General features: G+C 46.6%; 1 protein-coding gene across 2 annotated transcripts in view; it reads right to left on the bottom strand.

Moving 5' to 3' along the window:
* Positions 1–757: 757 nt before the first annotated feature.
* Positions 758–23,438, bottom strand: part of WASF2 (WASP family member 2) — a 55,331-nt gene continuing 32,650 nt past the window's right edge. For both annotated transcript variants that reach the window (XM_060275764.2, XM_035118693.3), the window contains 6 exons: positions 22,820–22,973; positions 14,372–14,489; positions 13,144–13,274; positions 8,820–8,969; positions 7,290–7,795; positions 758–5,817 (listed from right to left, as the gene is read on the bottom strand). In XM_060275764.2, the coding sequence (XP_060131747.1) occupies positions 5,660–5,817; positions 7,290–7,795; positions 8,820–8,969; positions 13,144–13,274; positions 14,372–14,489; positions 22,820–22,973 (1,217 nt within the window). In that variant the 3' untranslated portion in view covers positions 758–5,659. The remainder of the gene's footprint in view (positions 5,818–7,289; positions 7,796–8,819; positions 8,970–13,143; positions 13,275–14,371; positions 14,490–22,819; positions 22,974–23,438) is intronic.

Genomic DNA, 23,438 nt, shown 5'->3' with positions numbered 1-23,438 from the left:
TGGACTTGGGAAACCACTACAGACATTCTTATGTAAATGCAGAATTCTCTCCGTTTGGCTTGCAGAGTTCAGGGCTATTTCATGAGTCACTCTTTTAGGGAGATGCGTGTGTTAAGGGTAACATGCATAACTAAAGTGTGTTTCTAGGTGGCCAGTCCCAGATTCAACAGAGATGCACAAACAACCTGAATATGAGCTGAAGTTTTATGTATCTCCACCTAAAATAAGCTTCGGAACACCCTCAATCTTACAGAAGTGGAATTTCTGCTACACATATGGTTGATGTGGGTTGGTTGTTTTTTTTGTTGAGGATTAGACAAATGTGCAGAAAATAGACGTATCAATGTGCATTAGCTATGACAAAGTCAAAAACAGAGCCTTCGTGACTGAAGGCAGTGCATTCTAATTGCAAACAGGGCACAGCTATTACCCGTGAACTTCAAGGTATCTGGCTGGGCACTGTTGGGAGATGAACTGCTGGATGAGACAGTCTCGATCTGATCTGGCAAGACCATTTTTGCTTTGACAGATAGAATTTCCTGGAAACAAATGACAAGGTTAGCTATTTATTTGGGGCATTATGAGCACAAGGAGGCTGAGGAAGGTGACTTCCTTTTTAAGTTTAGTTTGCATAGACACAACAGCAGTTTAAGAGCCTTTTCAATCCTCAGACTGAGCATGAAGTAGAAAGCATCTTACACTTCTCCTACCTCGAACATGTCACCCCCCCTCCACTTCCAAGTAATATGAACACAACTTTTGATTGGCTAGAAAGAATTTATCATTTCTTTAAAGTTTACATGGTAAAAAGTATTTTTTTTTAAATCACATGTACATTACAAAAAGTCCCTCAAGAAAAGAGAAAGAGAAGAGTTTATAAAAGCAATTATTTAAAAAGTCTGGATTAAGAACTGTAGCCAGAAATAATAATCAGATGAACAAGCAGGCCCAAATTCTGTTTGAAGGTAATGAAGGAAAGCAATGTTACTTCCCTCCTCGCCCAAGGTGGACAAACTAGAATTTGGGACCTATCAAGCCGTTACTGGCCTCCCTGTTGAACAAGGGTGGGCTCATTATAGCATTTTCTGGTAAGATCAGACAATATTTTCTCAGAGCCACCCAAGGGCAAGTTCACACAACCACTGGATCTATAGCAACAGCCAGTTTCTGGCACCAAGAAGTTCTGCATGTACAGCAACAAAAACGGTTGTCTGATGACGTCTCATTATTCAGCAAGCATGTGAAAATATACATGATGATCAATCTGGGAAAACATGGCGGCAGCCATTGTGCCTACCACTCAGAAGCATGTGAACCAACTCTTGGTCTGATAAGAATATTTTGCCCCCAGTAAGAATCAAGCAACTCCAGTCGTAACTGCTTCCCCCACAGATACCAAGGCGCTTCTAATGATGTTTCTCTACCGTAAAATCCACCAGGGGAACTGGGGAAGGTTGTTTCCTTCAGCATTCTATCTTTTGTTTAGGTGAGCCCCTAACAATACACATGAAATAATTACTCTTATAAATATATTTGTGTAATAAGAAATAAGGCACTTATCAAAGTCATCTATCATCCTAGACAGGAAACAAAAGAAATTGGTTAGTTTTTTAAAAAATCATTTAAAATGAATTGTGTTAAAAGCGGCAATACAATATATATATATAAAATCAGACCATTATCCCACCCCACACTTTATAAAGAATTTTTTAAAAGGTACATACAAAAGAAAATCAAACACAGAACAGCTTGAGAGTCTCTGAAGGCATGAACAGCTTGTCAAAAAGGACACTCTCTCCTTTCCCCAAGCATGTAGTTCAAAAGGAGGCACATTTTAGAGAACTGAAAGGCTGCTTGTGGCCTCTGGGACATTCAAGGGTCTTTCTCCTTGGATTTGGTCAGCTGTGATGGAGAAGCAAGGAAAGAAGCAGAAATTCATTGGCTGTAGAAGAGGTTTAAGACGGAACACTCTGCATCCCAGGTGGCTGTGGTCGAAAACTGGAGCCAAGGACGAAGAGAAAGAGCACTTTAAAAGCAAGGGCTAAAAGAGTTTGAAAAGGACTGACTCGGAAATGTGCTGTGAAGTAAAAGAGAATGAGGCAGAATAACTGGCAAGCTTTCTGCAGAATGCAATGGGTGGTACCACAGTTCTAGTGGATGCGCTTAAGAGTCCTGGGGCCTAAAAAAGCTCAAGCATAAGGATTTTCAAGAAATTTGCTTCCCACCCCCTTCACTTAACTGAACAATGGCTGTTCCCTATCACTCTACTTTAGAAGACTGCCAAGTAAAATTTAAGAACCCTCAAGGAGGGGTTGAAAACCAATCAATAGAAACCACACAACACCCATGATAGACAAGTGATTCTACAGTCAAAATAGCTTTTTAAAAAAGCCAACTGACTGATGGAGACCATCCCAGACACACATCTTGTTTCCATTTTGGTTACCAGCACACACTAGCAGATGTTTCAAGAGGAGACAGCGTGATTTGTTTAGAAAGCTTGATACCTGTTTCTACTGCAAAACTAAACTGCAAAAATGGGGCAAGGCTGTTCAGTATTTTGACAGCCCCCATTTCATGGCTGCAGCCAGAGGTTCACAAGCCTCAAGGATACAATCTGGGCAAACAATCTCTTATTTTAAACCATTCATCTTAAACTCCCATTGGCTTTCAAACGGCAACAGCAGACACAGATTTAGCAGGGAGAACCTGAGTTACAGGCATGACTTTTTCAGGTGGAACTCACAAGAACTCAGTTCTGGCACCTCTCAGGTGGGTGCCATTGGCATTATAAGAGAACAAGGGAGGTGTCCCTGGTGAGTTCCGGCACCTCTTTTTCTAGAAAAATAGCACTGGTTACAGGTAACTTGTTTCTCAACTCTTAAGATGAATTGCTCTGTGCATATGTTATATCCACATCTGAAGACTGCAGAAAGTTATCATCACCACTATATAACCTTTAGAATTCCAAACACATGCTTATTCTGCACAATTAAGGATGGCCACTACTCCTATTTCTGTTCACTTGATTACAAACTTAGGTTCAAGCTGCTAGCCAGTGTGCAACCATCCACTGGGCGGGGTGGGGTGGGGTGGGGTGGACAGCCACGCTAACTACCACTGACCTGATTACAAAATAATGAGCATAGCATGTCCATAAAAAACCAGTCCATCTTTAGTGATCTTTAATGTGTACACTAGGCTTTACAGAGAGTATTACTTGTTCCCTTAGACCAGGAATGGCCAAGCTTGGCCCTCCCAATGTTTGGGGACTACAACTCCCACCATCCCTGACCACTGGTCCTGTTAGCTAGGGATGATGGGTGTTGTAGTCCCAAAACAGCTGGAGGGCCAAGTTTGGCCAACACTGCCTTGGACAGAACACCACACACACAAATGCCATCTCTAAATAGTTACGCTAGTGCAAAGCTGCAGGTTCTGTTGCATAGATTTTGAGAGCAAAGACTGGGAAGAACTGCAAGGCACATTATACAACAGACATTATAAGCCAGCTGCTGATCTTGGTGCCTGAACAAGAAACTCAGTGTTCCAAATCACAGCAGACACAGCACCTTCCAGGATGCATGGTCTATGTGAAAGCAACACCCTGTCTTCCCTCTGCCTTTTTATGATACAAATATTCTGTGTTCTAACATTGAGTGCTAATCCACCAGTGAATAGCCTATTGTCTCCTTTTTCTCAAGACACTGGAAACATATGCTTAAAGCAGCTCTGCGCCAAAAGCAAAAAGCTCCAGCCTTCCATCAGGGAATGTCTGAAGGAACCTCATAGTGCAGTTTAGATACAAATTCTCCCCGCTCCCTCGCTGGGACTCTGAGTTCAGTCCGAAACAAATTTGTGCCTGCTTTTAATACTTTGGTCCCTTGGCTAAAACAAAACACTAAGCTCTGGCATCAGACACCCTTAAGAAGAAGGAGGAGGAGGAGGAGGAGAAGGAGGAGATGTAATAAAGGGTTGGAAGCATGAGACAGAAAGAAACAAGATGACACCTTTCCTTTGGTGTACGAAAGCTGTTACAAGGCATGTCACAGTGTGAAAAAGGAGGAGAGGCATGTGGAAAGGTAAAGAATTTCAAACATGTTTTAAAAAAAGGAGAGATCCCAATTAGTACCCAGGACAAGCACCCTCATTATGGGAGTGGCTGTCATTATTCCAGTAACCAGGATCCCCAGATAAATTGAAGGACCTTTTGCACACCAGCTCTTGGCCAAGGGAGCTAACTGACCCAGAGAAGCTAATGTACCCAGAACTCTTGACCCAGAGAAGCTAATGTAAAAAGGCAGTTGTCTAAAAAGAGGTAAGGGGGTCTAAAGCCGCTGCTTTAGACCTTGGAACTAACTGCTGAAGGATTAAAGCAAGCTAGTGAAGCAGACTAGGAGTATAGAGATGACCAACTTTTTAATCCTCAAAGTTCCCATGTTATGCCTGAAGAGACAGAGGGCTTGGGCCAATGGCTTGGAATTGCTGCTGCTCAGCCTCTAATGTAAGATGTTACAGTCTCGTAATTTTGAAATGGATATGCAACCAATCTGATCCACGTATGGCCCCCAACAGAACAAGATGATGCAGCTATATTGTATGCAATACAAGATCACACTCAGTGCTTATTGCTTTCTATTTGGGGAACATGGTAGAAAGTAATTGCCCATGTAAAGATAAAGATAAAGATAAAGGGACCCCTGACCATTAGGTCCAGTCGTGACCGGCTCTGGGGTTGCGGCGCTCATCTCGTGTTATTGGCCGAGGGAGCCAGCGTACAGCTTCCAGGTCATGTGGCCAGCATGACTAAGCTGCTTCTGGCGAATCACGAGCAGCACACGGAAATGCCATTTACCTTCCCGCTTGGAGCGGTACCTATTTATCTACTTGCACTTTGACTTGCTTTCAAACTGCTAGGTTGGCAGGAGCTGGGACCGAGCAATGGGAGCTCACCCCGTCGCAGGGATTCGAACCGCTGACCTTCTGATCAGCAAGCCCTAGGCTCTGTGGTTAAACCCACAGCGCCACCTGCAACCCAATTGCCCATGTAGCAGGTACTAATTCTATCATTAGTGAAAGCAGCTTGGGGGGAGAGAGAGAAAGCAACTGTTCTGTATATAGTGCAACTCTCATGAACATTGGGCTTTACATTTTGAATTGAGTATTCTGGAGATTGCTGATGGGATGGGTTGGGAATAGAAATTCAAATCCATTTGCCGATTTGACTGGATAAGGCAAATCACTGGCTGCTTGCAGAGTATTTCCAATGCATACTGTAAAGCGGAAGAGCATTGCCTGGAAGTTTTATTGCCCTTCAAGATGCCATTTTAACCAACACATACTAACTGCAACAGGTCCAGCAATGTTCTTTTGTTTTGTTTTTACAGAATTATCTCCCAACCCCAAGAGAGCAGATTTTTTTTATTAGGGCCCTGAGAATATGGAGATCTGGGGTTAGTTTCAGTTTCCTTCTTGCTGGAAGGAGGCACAAATCCCAACAATGGAAAGAGGCTGGTGGTTACTTGGAAGTTGGGCACATTGATCTTTGGTTACTAGACGAGAGAGGAAAAATAAGGGGGAAATGGTTTTGGCAATCTCCGAAGTTATATAAGTTTTCTCTCAAACCCACTCCCACCACCCCCAAATGGTGGGCAAGTGTTTAATCGGACCAGTCGTCCTCATCAAACTCTGAAGAATCATCCTCGGAATCGCTGTATTCCACTGCAATGCGGCGGGCGAGGATGGTTGCCACATCATTGCCCACAACTTCTCGCTTCTCTTGTTCACGCTCCTCTTCTACTTTACGGAGCTGGAATCCTATCAAGGGAGGAAAGAAAAGGTTAGAGGTGGTCCTTCTAGGGAACAGTGGTCTTTGGTAACTAGGGGCTGCCCCATAAGGGCTGCTCAGTGTTGGGGGAGGGGCAGACATGGGAGTAATATGGAATACCGTTATTAGTTACAACTGAAAACAAAGAAACAAAAACAAGTTAGATCTCAAAAGAGATATTTTTTTAAAAAATGTTGCTGGTGCAGAACATAGCAGGGGCGTAATATATGATCATCAGAAGACTGTGGCGCAGGAAACTTATTGAAGACTGATTATGTAAAGAGTAAAGGATCCCCCTGCTAGAATGGGATACAAAAAGTGTGGTCAAATCAGTTATGATTAAATGAGTGCAAGATATAGGACAGGCATAGGCAACATTGGCTCTCCATATGCTTTGGGACCACAACTCCCATGATCCCTAGCTAACAGGGCCAGTGGGCAGGAATCATGGGAGTTGTAGTTCCAAAACATCTGGCGAGCCAAGGCTGCCTATACCTGATATAGGACATAATATACAATTTGAGGATTGGGGAAAATTGTGGAAGGTAGATTTGAAATTTACAGATTGTCCTCTTTTGAAAGAGAATTATATGAAAATTATGTACAGATGGGATATTACACCAGTAAAAATGGCAAAAATGTACAAAACTGGGACAAACATATGTTGGAAATGTAAAGAAATAGAAAAAGAATGTACTTTATATCATGTGTGGTGGGAATGTAGAGAAGTAAAAAAAAAGGGAGATGATCTATAATGAAATTATATATAATCAATTGAAAAAGATGTTTAAAATGACATTTGAAAAAACACAATTATGTACAATTTTATAACATTCAGAAAACAATATGTACAAACAAACCAGAGAGGGGAGCTGAGGGAAGTCCTTAGAAGGTGAGAGAGGGAGGGAAAGAAGGGGGGTGGGTTGTAATTGGTTATGTATTGGCAATTTGTATTGTTTAAAAAAGAGAGAGAGTAAAGGATCCCAGGCTGAAGTAAAGCATATTGGGATAAAGCAGAAACAAGCAGCCTCCCTTTGAAAAGACAAAAACCAGCAGTTATTTAGACTTGCAGTTTTTAAAGTTTCAACTGGTCCCAATATTCTGCTACAGCTATAGTCTGAATCAATTTGGTGGTGGGAATATCACCGGCAGTGAAGAATTCAAATGAGTAATAAGGAAACAAGAGGAAAAAAGTGTGTCTCTTTCACAGCTTTCTTAGGTTAGGACACATGATAGACAGTTACAAAACAGGCTAAACTGCAAAGGTTCAAAGAGGATGCCCTCACTGGAGTGAAAAAGGAAGGTTTGCAGAACACATTTGCTAAATGACTAGGCATCTAGCAGCTCCAGTAAGCCCCCACTAAAATACACACACACGTGAAATGTCTAGTCCAGCATGGGAATCCATTGGTCTAGTTTCAGGCACTAAAACTTAGGATATGCAAAATGAGAAGAGACTTACCTTGACGGATAGCAGAAAGCAAGTCGCTCCTAGCCTCACTAACAGCAGGCAATGAGGACTTGGCCTTGGATGACCCCGAATCTGATTGTGGAAGATGGGTTTCTGGCCCATCCATGCCGCCAAAAGATGATGGAGGTGGACCAGGAGGGGGCGGGGGCGGCGGAGGGGGCGGTGCACCTCCTGTTGGCAGAGATACCAGGGTTGGAGGCACAGCAGCGTATTCTGCTGCTGGAGGTGGTGGGGGAGGAGGGGCGGCAAAATCGGGGTGAGGTGGGAAGGAGGGTGGAGAGGGTGGAGGTGGGATGCCTGCAGTTGGAAAGCCTGAGAGTGGAGGCGGTGGAGGAACACCAATCATCGGCGGTGGTGGTGGCGGTGCAGGAGGTGGTGCAAATCCTGGCCTGGCACCCTGTGGCGAGCCAATAGGTGGAGCTGGTGGAGGGTGGCTTGGGCTGACTAGGTTGGATTTTTTCAGCCCTCCGGAACCACTCTGATTTTGTGCTGGGTAGCTGTTGAGAGTAGAGATTTGGGAAGAAGACAGGGGAAAAAATGTTCCATGAGTTTTGCAAATATCATAAACTGGAAAAGGGTAAGCCCTATTTCTCAGGTTTTCCTGATAGTAACTTGCTTCATTTATTAGATCACTCTTGGCTAAGAGACCCAGGAGTTCGGAGTTATGTTCCAATATTCTGCTTAGCATCCAACGGCTGACTTTGGAAAGGATTCCAACACATGCACACATGGGAAAGTATTTGAGCACAGCTTGCTCAAAAGATTAAAAATTCTTGTTGCCAGGGTGTGTTTGTTTGTTTGTTTTAAATCCAGCTCCTGCAAATGTGGGTACCTTGGAATCCCATCATTCCACAATAGTATTTTCCAGCTAAGATAGCTACAGGAACCACTCTTAAAGCCACCGTGAAGAGGGAAGGAAATCCATCGGAACTTGATTTAGGAATATGGCACATTAACACAAAACTGCATAGGAATGTCAGGATGACAGGGACATCGATTTTCAGGTAAGTAAAGTTTGAAGTCCTCGTGGTAACAAAAAGAAATATGTGGATTCTCACCTAAACTCCTCCCCTCCTCCACATTCCTCCCCTAAGGAGTAGTATACTCTCCCTCTTAGTAAAACGCTTCCCCAGTCTGGAGAGTAACTACAGCTGTTCCTCGCCAATTGGATTCACAGTGGCTGACAGTCATGTGCAATCATGGCAAGACACTTGGGTTGCACATAGAAGCCTAACATGGAGGGAATCTGATCTCTCCATGAAGGGTAAATGGGCTGCGCAACACAACCCTAAGCAGTATCTGGCAAGAAACCACGGGGCAACAACCTTGTTTGTGAGGTGTTTTATGGTTGCTTAAAAAACAGTAATGGGCAGTTCTCCTCCCAAGCTACCTCTACAAGCTTCATGGATGGGGCTTGTATGACAGGCTCATTGTGGTCTTATTGGAAGCACTTGCTTTATGGGAAAACAAATCAGCTTGCTTCTTTCATTCCATTGATTGTAGTCCTTCAGTGGTGCTTACCTAAATTCCATTGGTGGTGGTGGAAGACTGTCCTCTGCGAACAAAGGAGGTGATGGTGAATCTGGCTGCGGAGGCGGGGGGTAGTAGTTGGCATCAACACTCTCATTGGAACCAATGCTACCATTCTGATAGACCATATTAGACGGGTATCTAAAAATCAGCAAAAGGACAAGGCAGACTACATCAGATAAAAACCCTTCCCTTCCAAGGCTTCAATGGACCCCAAGTAAAGAATACTTCCAGAACATTCAAGTCAGGAAGAAATACAAACAATGCCATCAAGATCAGAACCACTCTGGTACTGAAAACTGTAGCATCTTGCCAGATCATTTCGATTGAAAGTCTAGTAAGAGGCTACCATTTTTAGCACCAGAGTGATGCTGTGTGCCCATGAAGAGTCAAAGAACAGCCCCTGTCAAAAGACTTTCAATCCCAATGGCACTCCTGCTAATGTGTGCAAGGCAGGACAGATGCTGCTGGGGAACATTATGAGATCACACATGAAGCAGCAAGTGAATGGAGTTTATTTATTAAACAAAATTAAAATATAAGTTGTGTCCCCTACTGTTACAACTGCATGTTCTATGAGCTGTGTTTACGCTCATTCCCACTGTTTGGTTCTTTTGTTTAGTCAACATTTTTTATTAGAATTAGATATTGCACATAATACTGAAATAAAGCTTTTATTTGGAAGAGAGGGGGGTAGACGGAAAACTTTTCACAAACCTTTTACAAAAAAACCACAGTTCATACTTTCTTTTAGAACAAATTATTTAAATTGTAGTTGTGAAGAAAAGGTATTTTAAAACTGTGTGCTGTTGTTTTAAGAGGATAATGAGCGCAATAACTTTAAGCAAATAAGTTGCTGCATATCTTCAACCATGAACAATTTACAGCCTTTGCACAAAATTAAACATGGGGTCTGATCCAGTCATCCATGGGTGAAATAGACTGGCATGGGATTAGTATGCAGCAGTGTTCGAAACTCACATTGTTCTAGACGCATTTTGTAACATGGAATTTCATTAGCACAAGCAGTTTCTAAGCTCTGGGCACAGTACTGCACCTAAGATTTCAGATTAAAACTGCAGAGTAGAAGGAAAGGAGGACCTTTTTCAGCCTCCTCCCTACTTCCAGCTACTCTTTGAAGACTGAAGAAGTGCCCCTCTTAAGAATATTAGGGGGGAGGGCAGGAGGAGGACTAGACCATGTGAAAAATGAACATAAGATTTTAGCTGCAGTTTATTCATTTTCATCTTTGTATTCTTGTTATAAAAAAATCACGCCTAGACATTCTGTTGTTGCACCCATAACCTATCTTAAAGGTGCCATTTAGCTCCTAGCTTTCATATCTCAGTTTCTAACACTGGTATAGAGGGGACTCTCTAATTCCCCAGATTGCTCTCATTGCCTCAGACCTTTATAGTGAGGTGGGGCTACATATTCCATACATTTTCCAGGCAGGAGCTAGAAAGGAATATATGTGCATATATGTATTTGTGATGTGTGCTCTGAAATTTGGGAGGTCCTCTCCAAAGGACCACCAATTTTATGAGCTCCAGCAGTCCCTACCTGCACATCTGAAAGTGATCTATACAGATTGGATTCAGTTAGAAATAGTGGGGTGTCCAGTACAGGAACTGCTTTAAGATAAAGCACTGGTGAATAATTCACACAAGCAACCTTCTCCTGCCAAAGGTGGGCAGTGCAGTACTGGGAGCCTGCTCATGATTACACCAACTCAGGCAAATCACAAACACTCATCTGTGTGGCCAGCATTATGTCTGTAGTGCTATACTGGATTCAGATATAGGCTCCATTTGTTTTTACAAATTTGCTATACATCTCCAAGCCGACAGGTACCAGCTGTAAGTTATGGACATAAATGCACAGTTACTGAAGCTTCACCTGCCTGCCAGAACAATTAAGAAAACCCTTTAAAGTTATCTAATTGACATTTACAGTTCACTGCTAGACCACATCAGTGTGGAAAACAGGCGCTAACAGGCACATGTTGAGGGACTCTGAAAAGTGTGATAGTGTGGGCAGCTCTCTTCTAATAACCTTCAGATCAGGGCCCAGCAGAAGGCACACTGGAAAAGAGGCAAGGCAAGGGCACAACTTTGCCAATCATCCTTCCATTCCAGCACAGCCAAAGGCAACAGAAATGCTTGCAATTTTAGGAGCAGCTTTAGACAAGCCAATGTTTTTAATGTTTTTAAAGGGACAGCAAGTAGGAACAAACAAGTATCCATGGCCTGAGTGCACACATCTTTCCAGTCCACTCGCTTAAAGGGCAGGAATGGTGTTCTTCAGACTACAATTATGCAATTCTGTGGAAGCTAAGGCAAGAGCTAAAAGCAAAATCCACAAACAAGAAAGTGGTATGGAAGAAAAATGAGGGTTTCTTTTCCTAAAAGGAAGGCTTGGAAAATGCAAAACGGGTGGAAGTTTCATACTACATGGGTCTAAAACAGAAGGCCACATTCTTTTATAGGGGAAGTGGCCATTAAACTTGGTCCCTGCCATCTTCTCCCCACCTGCTGTGGCATTCAACCTTGAAATGGACAGTTCCATCAAATCTCTGATTCAACTAAAAGGAGAAAGGCTACTAAACGGTTCCATTTCTGATCCCTCCCTTCTCTGTTAAGAGAATATCAGAAAGAGCCAGAATCATCTTGTGTGCTTATCTCTCTGGGAAGAAAGCTACCACCTAGAATGCTGCCAAGCTAAGCAGCTGGGAATTGTTCTGAATGCCAGAACGCCATGTCCGAAGTGCCACCTCTACAGTCATGAGCTGGGGCGAATCAGGAACACACAGCTGGTGGCCAAGTTTGGGTGAAGGAAGTACCCTGGATTTGGATTCTGCAGGCAGAATTCTCTTCTTATAATTGGCTGTGATCCTCATGAAGAATGGCCAGATCAGAGAGCATGCTCTGACCTTAATTTCAGTAAGTCATACCAGGAGCAGCTACCTCAATGCCTATTACCACTTGCAATGGCTCCAAGCACCAGTATGCAAGTTCAGCAGCTATTACCTTAAGACCATTCATCGGGCTGTATAGTTACATGCACCCACTATCATGTACTTAACAAAGCTGTTCATTTCCCTCCTCGTTTTATCCTATTTCAGAATTATGCAAATCAATAAACATCCAGTATTTGGAAGTGGAAGAGGGTTTTGTGAAAGCAGAATGAGACAGGACTCCTGCAGACAGCTATCAAAATCAAGAAGATCTGAGAAGTGGGGAAATCAGCTTCCAAGCCCTTGAACTTCTGCACCAGAGATACAAAAAACTGACTTGGGCTAGGATCTGAAAAGCTGCTTCAGGCATGCCTATGGGCGGGTCATGCTCAATACGAATCTTGACTTTGCTTTGAGCAATAGACCACCTCTGTGCCAGATCACAAGCAGCCAGAGAGCCCCTCCAGTTTCCACGTGGGCTGTCATGTGACACAAGGCAGTGCTATTCAAGAAATGGAAACCTCAAGCTCCTTTCATTTTTTATTTTTTGCATTTCTGCTGTGCTTGCACTGAAGCCAGCCCAAGGATAAATCAAATTCTGAAAACACTTCGTTAAAGACTCTCAGCCAGTTTTAAGTAACCTCCCCTAAGCACCACAAACATGCAGCAAGTTGCAAACTTATGACAAATGTTTCACTCCTGGACTTTGTTATAAAACGTCGTCACCAAATGGATTACTGGTAGAATGTAAAAGCCACAATAGGAGTGGCATTGAAATGTGAAACCAGAGGAACAGCAGAGCTATGTGAATAATAATTATTATTATTATTATTATTATTATTATTATTATTATTATTTATACCCCGCCCTCCCCAGCCAAGACCAGGCTCAGGGCGGCTAACACCAAAAATAAAACAATTGATTAACATACAACTTAAAAACAAGATTAAATACAACATTAAAATTAAAATTAAAATGCAGCCTCATACGGAAAGAAAAAGGGAAAATGGGGGAAGGGATCAAGTCAGTTCAAGGCCAAAGGCCAGGCGGAACAACTCTGTCTTACAGGCCCTGCGGAAAGAAATCAGGTCCCGCAGGGCCCTGGTTTCATGAGACAGAGCATTCCACCAGGTTGGAGTCAGTGTTAAAAAGGCCCTGGTTCTAGTTCAGGCTAATCTGACTTCCTTTGGGCCTGGGACCTCTACGGTGTTACTATTTATGGATCTTAAAGTCCTCCGTGGGGCATACCGGGAGAGGCGGTCCCGTAAGTATGAGGGTCCTAGGCCATGAAGGGCTTTAAAGGTCAAAACAAGCTTAAATCAGCACCTTAAATATTCAGATCAACCAAGCAGCTCTTACCCTCCTGGTCCAAGTTTTTCCCTCGACTCAACAAACTCCTGTCCCATTTTCATTTTCTCCCATTCTTCCTTCCGGCTTTTGATTTTCCGAGGGTTCACATTTCCTCTGTTTGGATTATCCTTCTTTTCTTTCTAGAAAATATATAAAAAGGAGTATGAGTTACCACAATAACCTGCAATGATGTTGAACAAAAGACACAAAGACGACCAAGTGCTGCCTCTCGCCCTAGACTTCATAGGACATAGGAGAAGCTACTAATATGCCAAACCTTGTGTCCTAGTTCCCAAATGGCTCTACCTGCAACTCAGGTGGAAGAGAACAATAGCGTTCACTTCTTACCTTCAAAAAACTCCTTCTATACTGTATTGCCTGCAACTATGCATATGCCATAAAACCACAATCTGCACAGCCACAATCCCTTTCAAAGCAAAAGAGAAGCATGGCTCCCTTTGCCTGAGAAGAGATCAAGGAGAGGGAGTGTGAAAATTTGGTTCAGAGAAAACACCTTTCAGCATATTATGTTGGAGCCCACTAGCCTTCTCTCCCCGCCCTGCCACTCTGCCATGGGCATTTTGGTAAATAAGTGGGGCTTCAGTCCTTCCCCTTTATCTCCCTCCCCCAAAAAGGGATTGCAGGCCTCAGATCAGGGGAAAGGGGGTTACTATTGGGAAACTCCATCTGAGCACAATCCCAACACAATAGTGGAAAGGGAGAAAAATGTTCCTAATGCACTTAATTCTTTTCCAGAATGTTAAGGACAGCCTTGATGAGTTGCAACAGATAAGTACAAAAGTGAGATTTTTCTTCAGAGTAAAAAGTCCAATCCTATGCATTTATGTTTACTCTGATGTAGATCTCACTATATTCAATGAAGAGTAAAAAGCTTGTAGTCCAATCCTATGCATTTGTTTTTACTCTGATGCAAATCTCACTATATTCAATGAAGAGATGTTAACACCACACTGGAATTTGCGAAGAGCCTCTAAATAGTATCTCCACAAGTAAATAAATGGCATGACTTGTTGCAGCACAAACACCCAGTGATGCAGATTTGATGCCACTTTATCTACTTAAACTGAAATAAAAAGAACAAAGCCTGTTGTGTGTTCATGTCCACTTCAAAAAAGGGCTGCCTGGATTCAGACAGTGGGAATATCTTATATCTTGCCTTTCCCTGTTTAAGGGATAAAAAAAACCCACAAAGAGCAAAAGATACCCTTCATCTTACCCTATGCTTCCGCTTCTCTTTCATGATATCCTTCGTGTCCTGCAGCATTTTCTCCTTCCAAAGATCAAAGAAATATGACGGATCTGTATAGAATTTAAGTGCTTCTTTGCCGTCATCCCTAGGAGGAGGAGGGGAGATAGAGACAGAGACAGACTCACCACAATATAGTCAAATGTTTACCTAAAGCCCAACTAAGATGTACCAAATTTCAGATGTAAACGCTGTGGTCCAAGAATGAAAACATCCACCTCTTTTTTTTTAACCATCTGGGGCAGGTGGAGGAGGAGTGTGAGGGACAGGGGATATCGCGAAGTCCCTCCCCTCCTGAGTTCAAGCCAATCACCGAGCACAGGGGAAAGCAGAGAGAGTTCCGATTCCAGTAGGGAAGCAGGAAGTCGGGTCCGAGGCTCAGGCAAGGTAGAGGAGCCAGGGTCCCAGGCGGGACAGGAAGGGGCGAATAAGGGAGGGAGACCCATCCCCCCAACGCCAGAACTACGCAGAAAGAGGAGGGGAAAGAGGATGGGTCTGCCAAAGCTTTTGTGTTGGAGAAAGACGCGCCAAAAGCCATTAGGAGGTTCTGAAACCGACTGATCACATCACTCCGTGTAAATAGCATGACTTCAGCACTGTAAATACGCAGCACCAATAAAAGAATAAAATGCAGAGCTGCGTAGCGTCGTTACTCTGAAGTAGTCCGCTCCGGCCACTGTGACAGCAACCTCCTAATCCTTTTTTGGGCTACTTTGGAGTTGCCGGGATGAGCGTGTCAGAGGCGGAGAAATGGCGGCAGATCGCGGAGCAAGCCCAGCAAGAACTGCAGCAGCTGTCGCTGCAGGCGCAGGGGGAATTGAAGGCAGCTAAAGAAGAGACTAGGAAGGTCCAGGACGACCGGCTACAACTTGCGGAACAGGTGAGAGCGCTACAGGAAAGAGAGCAGGAATTAAGGGCGGTGGCGGTAGACCTCCAAAACAAGCTGGATGCAGAGAAAAACAAGGCGGGAGGGGCACCCCAAGTCCAAGTGCTGCCAGGAAGGAGAGCCGGGACGCTAGTAAGCAAGTTCAATGGAGACCCGAGGGAATATCAGGGCTTTGAGACTGAGATTGTGTATGCTCTTGAGCTGCACCACGCTGAGTTCCCTGATGATGAGCACAGGGTAGCGTTTATTGTGGAGCACCTTACCGGGGCAGCCAGGGAGTGGCTAAGACCGTTAATCGCAACAAAGAATCCTTGCATGAAGAATGTCAAACTATTTCTAGAAGGTTTGAAAACGATGTATTCGTCCGATAGTCATATGGACCAGACTAAGGAGGAACTTCATAATTTACGCCAAGGAAATATGACAGTTCGCGCGTATTGGGCGAAATTCACCATGCTGGTGCACAGATTGGGGTGGGAACTCGAGTCACCCCCAATGCAAGCGGCGTTCTACTTGGGGTTGCATGAGGAGGTGAAGGATGAGCTCTCGAGAGGTCCAAAGCCCAGTAATATGGATCAGCTGAGCAAAGCGGCTCTGGCGGTGGGGGTGAGACAGGAATCCCGGTGGAGCGACAAGCAAGCAACGCGCGCAAAGCGGGCTTGGTTCCCACGGTCGCAGGAAAAGCCACTCCCCCAACAACCCTTTCAAGCCACGCCTGGGGCCAGTCAGGACCAGGAACCCATGCAGATTGATAGCGCGCGCGCGGGGGCTTTTCAAACCCCAGCGGCGCCAAGACGCAAGGAGGGAAGGGGTGGGAATTGCTTTCTCTGCAACTCCCCCCAGCATCTCGTCAGAGACTGCCCACATCGCAGGGAGTGGCAAGGAAAGGCGGGAACGGTTGTGCCCTCCCCCACTGACGCAGCACCACAGCAGGGAAACGGGAAAGCCTGGCTGCAGGAGACAAGGGGCAGCAGCCAGGCACAGTCAGCAGACAACAGCCCCAGCCCATCCACCCGCACAGAGAGGAGCAGAGCCAGCCCACCCCTCCCAGAGCAGGAGTGGTTCTAGAAGTGACGCTCACGCTCCCAAATGGCTATCCCCTGACGGTCCTCGCCCTAATTGACAGTGGGGCGTCAGCGAACTTCTTCTCGAGAAACTTTGCAGAAGAGCACCAGATCCAGCTTCTGCAGCTGGATTTTCCTCTGCACGTGGCAACCATTGACGGCAGAGAACTGCTGGGAGGGGCCATCACGCATCAAACCCCCCCCATGAGAATGACGGTGGGAAGGCACTCAGAGACACTGGCATTCAACGTCACCACCATCTCAGACCCCCCCATCGTCTTGGGCATGAGCTGGCTGGCGCGCCACGACCCCTCCATCAGTTGGCACCAGAGATGCATCACTTTTGGATCGGACTTTTGCCTGGAACATTGCATGCAGCACCAACCAGGGGAGGGGCCTCCGATAGCCACGGTGGCCACCATGCACATCAAAGGGGGTGAGGCGATACCCAAGCCGTACTGGGACCTGCAGGAGGTCTTCAGCGAAGCGGAGTCCGACCACCTACCCCCACACAGGCCTTTTGACTGCCAGATCAACCTGGTGCCAGGGGCAACTATACCCCCAGCCAAGCTGTACGCCATGTCAGACCAGGAACTGGAGGATCTGCGCGCTTTCATCGACAAGAACCTCAAGCGGGGGTTCATCAGAGAAAGCAAGGCAGCAGGGGGCAGCCCGGTCTTCTGGGTGGACAAGAAAGACACGCAACAGCGCCGTCTGGTGGTGGATTTTAGACGACTGAATTCAGTGACAGAGCCAGTGGCTTTCCCCATGCCCAGAGTGGATGATCTCCTGACAGCGGCACGCAGGGGCAAGATTTTCACCAAGCTAGACCTGAGGGGGGCGTACAACTTGATCAGGATCCGGGAAGGCGATGAATGGAAAACCACGATGTTCACGCCTCTGGGCTCTTTTGAATATCTGGTGATGCCCTTCGGGTTGCAAGGGGGCTCAGCATGCTTCCAGGCCTTCATGCACCACGTCCTGGGGTCCCTCCTTTTCAGGAAATGCTTGGTCTTCCTGGATGACATCCTTATCTACTCCGATGACCCAGTGCAGCATGTGAAGGATGTCAGGGAGGTGTTGCAGCGCCTGAAGGAGAACCACCTGTATGTGAAGCTGGAGAAGTGCAAGTTTCACACCAAGGAGGTGGACTTCCTAGGCTACAAGCTGTCAGACAAGGGGCTGGCGATGGACAAGGACAAGGTGCAGGCCATCCTGGACTGGCACAGCCCCAGGACGCGCAAAGATGCCCAACGCCTACTAGGCTTCGCCAACTTCTACAGGAAGTTCATCAAGAACTTCTCTCGCGTTACGGCTCCCATCACTGACTGCCTGAGAGGCAAGCAGAAGTTCAGGTGGACACCAGAGGCGCAAGCAGCGTTTGACAGCCTCAAGAGGGTGTTCGCCTCAGACCAGAACCTGTTCCACGTGGTTCAGGACGCGCCCCTACGCGTGGAGACAGATGCTTCTGATAAAGTTGTGGGCGCCATTTTGTTGCAACTGGACGCCAACAGAGAGTGGAGACCCTGTGCCTTCTTCTCCAGGAAGTTGACCCAGCCAGAGCGAAACTACACGGTGTTTGATCGGGAACTTCTTGCGATCCACGCTGCGTTCCAGCACTGGAGACACTTCCTGGTGGGCGCCAAGCACCCCATCCAGGTGTGCACAGACCACAAGAACCTGGAGTTCTGGAGAACTGCCAGGGTGCTCAACCAGCGGCAGATACGGTGGGCAGAGTTCTTCTCGAACTTCAACTTCTCCATACACTACATCCCGGAAGAGCAGAATGTCAGGGCGGATGCCCTCTCCCGCAAGCCAGAGTACATGGAGGAGGAGGCGCCACCGGCACCCAGGCACATCTTCCCCCCGTCAGCTTGGTCCTGCGGAGCAGCAGTGGTAAGCGAGGCAGAACTCACAGCACTGACGGCAGCGGATGAATTTGCCAACCGCATCTTCAGAGAACTGAGAGGGGGGGGGAGCAGGCAAACGATTTTGCAGAACGCAGGGGGCTGCTTTTCTACAAGGGGGCACTGTACCTGCCCACCACCCAGCTTAGACGTACGGTCCTCAAGCAGATGCACGACAACCCAACGGCGGGTCATTTTGGGAGGGACAAAACCGCTCACCTAGTCATGAGACACTTCTGGTGGCCAGGGGTGCGGGAGGATGTGAGGGATTATGTAAGGGGCTGTGACACCTGCCAGCGGGCAAAGGTGGTCAGAGCGCCACCAGCAGGTTTGCTGGAGCCCTTAGCCACACCGCACAGGCCGTGGGAAGTAGTGTCCATGGACTTCATCACAGACCTGCCGTCGTCCAGGGGCAAGACCGCAGTGTTGGTGGTGGTGGACCTCATGTCCAAAATGTGCCACTTTATACCGTGTGCCAGGGCGGTCTCTGCAGAAGAGACAGCCAAACTGTTTGTGGATCACGTATTCAGACTGCATGGATTACCTTTAAGGGTTATTTCGGATCGTGGCCGCCAATTTGTTTCCAGGTTCTGGCGGCGGCTCATGAACCTCCTGCAGGTGGAGGTCAGCTTGTCGACGGCTAGACACCCGCAGACCAATGGACAGGCGGAGAGGGTCAACGCCATTCTGCAGCAGTACCTGAGATGCTACGTCAGCCAGCGGCAAACGGACTGGGTGGATCGCCTGCCACTGGCAGAATTTGCCTACAACAATGCGGTGCACGTCTCCACAGGGGTGTCGCCCTTTAAGGCCAATTACGGGCGTGACCTCAGATCTTTCCCAGAGAGGGAGGGGGAGGAGGAGGAGGAGGGCCCACAGGCTGAGGATTGGGCAGAGGAACTGGAGACGGTGCACCAGCAGCTCAGAGAACACTTGGAGAGAGCCAAGGAAGCGTACAAGAAGGGGGCAGATCGCCACAGGCGACCGGGGGAGGTCATTAGGGTGGGGGACAAAGTGTGGTTGTCCTCGGAGGGCCTTCCCATCAGAGGGCGATGCAAAAAGCTGGCGCCCAGAAGGTTGGGCCCCTTCACGGTCACGCAACAGGTCAACCCGGTGGCATACAGGCTGGCACTGCCAGAGGACATGAGGGTGCACCCTGTGTTTCATAGATCGCTGCTGTCGCCGTACAGGGAAAGCAGCAGGCTCCGAGACAGCGAACAAACCCCTGAGGGAGGGGGGGAGAGGGAAGGCAGGGAGCAACTCAATGAGGCCACGGCCATCCTGGATTCAAGGTGGGGGGTGGGGGGACTGGAGTACCTCATGGCATGGGAGGATGCTCCACCGTCCCAGAATGAATGGGTCCCAGCCACTCAGATACAGGAGGAATTCCTGGTAGAAGAATTTCACGCCCTCTTTCCCCATAGACCCAAGCCCTGGCACATGGAAAGGGAGGGGGAGGGGGAGGAAGCACGGGAGAGCAGTTCACCATGGCGCTGGGAAGCGGAGTTTGAGGAACCAGAGGATGAGGTATGGGTGTCACCGAGATCCACCCAGTCAGAGGAAGGAGCAGATTGGCAGAACATTTTTACCCCCACCAGCTCTGACGCCACGGACTTTTTGGGATTCCCATCCTCCCAGGCGGAAGGGGGGGGCTTGCAGGACTGGGGGGAGGTGTTCACACCAACGGGCTCGGAAAGCACTGAGTTCTTAGGCTTCCAGTCGTCACCGACACCTGGGGGGGACCTGGGGAGGGGTGAAGGAGAGCTTGGGAGGGGGGTGGATGTGAGGGACAGGGGATATCGCGAAGTCCCTCCCCTCCTGAGTTCAAGCCAATCACCGAGCACAGGGGAAAGCAGAGAGAGTTCCGATTCCAGTAGGGAAGCAGGAAGTCGGGTCCGAGGCTCAGGCAAGGTAGAGGAGCCAGGGTCCCAGGCGGGACAGGAAGGGGCGAATAAGGGAGGGAGACCCATCCCCCCAACGCCAGAACTACGCAGAAAGAGGAGGGGAAAGAGGATGGGTCTGCCAAAGCTTTTGTGTTGGAGAAAGACGCGCCAAAAGCCATTAGGAGGTTCTGAAACCGACTGATCACATCACTCCGTGTAAATAGCATGACTTCAGCACTGTAAATACGCAGCACCAATAAAAGAATAAAATGCAGAGCTGCGTAGCGTCGTTACTCTGAAGTAGTCCGCTCCGGCCACTGTGACAAGGAGTGAATCTTTCCATCCCATCCTGCACTAACCAAGGCATCTGCTGTACCTTCCAGGTGCAGAATCCAATTTTCAAAGTATTCATCAGGGTTAGAGAACCTGTTGCCCTCTCAGATGTTGTTGGACTACGAATCCCATGTGGGAAGGTCTCTAAACTGGTTGCTTTCTCACAAGTAGTCCAATCAGACACAATGGGTGCAGCTCAGTAAGTGTGAGGCTGGTAAGAGGCTGCAAGTCCTCCAAGCTTGGGCTGACAGCTTCTAAGTTTCTAAGACAACCAAGAAAGAGGAGGGGGAAAGTGGAAGAGGCAACACCTGGAAGAAGTATATTAAAACTGGTGTTAAGTATTAGGTGAGTTTCTTTCTCTACTCTTCCCACCCATCCTAAGATGAGCAGAGATTCTCTGCTGTAATAAGAAGGCTGAGAAGGAATAATAACAATTTATTATTTATACCCCGCTCATCTGGCTGCTCCTGAAAGAAGCAAGACACCTGTCTAAACTGTAGAGTCTGGGGACGGGACACCCCATAGTCCCTGATCATGCTTGCTGAGAAAAGTTGGGAGTCCAAAAAACCCATGGAGAGGAAACAGGTTCTCAGCCACTAGCTCACAGCCACACACCTCCACTGCAGTGTAGTCGCATCTCAAAGACAGCCGCCTCCAGCTATCAGTAATTACTTTTTACCTATTCAAAAAATATTTATGGGGACGGAGTAAATATGTGTATTCTTAATCCTGATCCCATTCCGATTGCACCATGTGTACTATCTTCACAAGATGACATGACATAATTAGATGGCAAGCAAAGAAAAGCTGTCTGGTTTCACTGGCACATTCTCCGCTAGGATGTATCAGTCTCTGGAGATGCAAAAGGACCAACAGACAACCACACTTTTCAGAAGAACTGTCTGTGCCCACTTCAGGCAATAAAACGTGCAAATGTATGCACTGCAAATTGCACAAAGGGAGTAAGAAAGGAACAGCAAGATTACACAAAAGAGCTTGAATGAACACACACCAAAGTTATATGCTAGGCTTGCCATCACAGAAATTTATTTACTGCTATGACTACAAAATCTAAACCACAAAGCACAGAACCGTTTTTCAAAGCACATCAATTCTCAAAATTCCCAAAAGGGAAGTTACAAATAACCTCAGTAGCAGGGAGAGCCGAATGGAGGCCTCCAGGCCATATAAGACCCCTGCCATCTAGCTCCATAATGTCTACACTGGCTAGCAGTGGTTCTCCGTGGTTTCAGGCCAGAGTCCAGCCCTACCAAGTGATGCCAGGGATTGAACCTGGATCCTTCTGCATGGAAAGTGTGAGCACTACCACTGAAAAGCAGCCTCTCCCCATAACACATTGGGAAACATATCAGGAAATAATATAGGGAGCAGCTAGGTAAGTACTTGCCCACGCCCAGTGTAAACCTCGTGGACAGATATATCCTCTGTTTGAAAGCAAAAGGCCTCCGTTGGCAGGGGCAGCTTCTTATTTCCCACTGGAAGAGGCACTTGCAAGGTAGGGATGTACCATGCAACCCTCCTGTTCTGACTCTCCACCTTGCACATGCTGTTCCGTCAAATGCTTGATTTGGCAAGGGTGTGCAGAAGGAGCATGAAATTATGCCACTGCTGCGGGTGGTGAAATATGGCCCTTGAGCAGTTTGGCTAAAGGAAATCCAGTCTGCAGGCTCATGGCATTAGACACCCCTCCATTGCAGAGCAGGCAATGTTAGAACCATCTTGCTGAATTGCAGCAAAGACTCACTTAGTCGAGCAGTGACTGGCTAGTTGGCTCTAGAGCCTCACATGCACAGCACATCTCCAGCATACTCAGGCTAGGCAGGCTCTAAACATGGAAGTTTCATTTACATATCATGGCTACCCACCACAGGTGGGCCCTATATTACACAAATTTGTTTACTGCTTTTTAACAGTTTTCTAAGACTACAAGGCATCACCAGTTACTGCGGGAGTGATGCAGAAGTCAACTGCATGCTGTGTGAAGTAGTGCTTCTTCTTTTTTCAAAACCAGTTCCTAATTTCAACTGAGTGACTTTGTTCTAGTACTGTAGCAGAAATTGTTTCCCCATCTCCTTAATGTTACAAATCTGAATTGTGTCATCTTTGCCCACCACTCTCAACTTTTCTCTCAACTAAACAGGCCAAGACATTTAAGCCTTTGTAAGGAAGGTCCGCTGGCCCCTTGGTGAGTCAGCAGGTTTTCTTATGGGCTAGCTGGACCACGTCACAGTCTTTACAGAAGAAAGCCCTTTAAGAGCAGGTCCATTACTTTCTCACCTAGATGGACAGCCTCCCCACTTAGCTAGAAGCATAAGGTGCATTACCTGTAGGATGAGAGGATATTAAGAGGTGGAGGCATATTACAAACGTCATAAGTTTCAAGGACAGGCACAGGGAGAGAGTCTCTGTCAAAGAGCTTTTGGTCCTGAGTTGTGGAGCTTTTGAAGGCTTTCCTGGTGTTAATACCTTGCAGAGACACTAAGAGGAGAGAAATGAAAGAATAAGGAAAATAAAGCCACTTCAAACACAACCTAAGCCAATGTTTGCCAGTTATAGTTCTCAATACTCTCTGCTGTCACAACATGGGATCCTTCTGCCACATCAATAAAGCTTTCAAGACAGTATCACCTGAAACTTATGCTTTTAAAAAAGAAAAGAAACATACACACAAAAACAGAACATGGGGGAAAAGACAAACCCCCTTTAATCAAAGAGAAGATCTATATGCATTCAGAAAAACTTCCCAAGTAGAATTGGCCTTTGACCAGTCCACCTCCACCCATCCCCATAAAAAACCAAAACCCCTATTTCGTCTAATGACCGGTCAAATAATAGCCAAGTATTGGAACATATTTATTACAACAGAGAATTATGGTTATTGACAAAAACTACCACCTTCTAAAAATCTCTGGAGGCCAATAAAGCTCAGAATCCTTACAGATT

This window comes from Zootoca vivipara, chromosome 6 (genome assembly GCF_965207765.1).
Source record: "Zootoca vivipara chromosome 6, rZooViv2.hap1.1, whole genome shotgun sequence".
In the NCBI taxonomy this organism is placed as follows: Eukaryota; Metazoa; Chordata; class Lepidosauria; order Squamata; family Lacertidae; genus Zootoca; species Zootoca vivipara.
The sequence above is the reverse complement of the archived record's forward strand: the minus strand, read 5'-3'. Positions and strand labels throughout refer to the sequence as shown.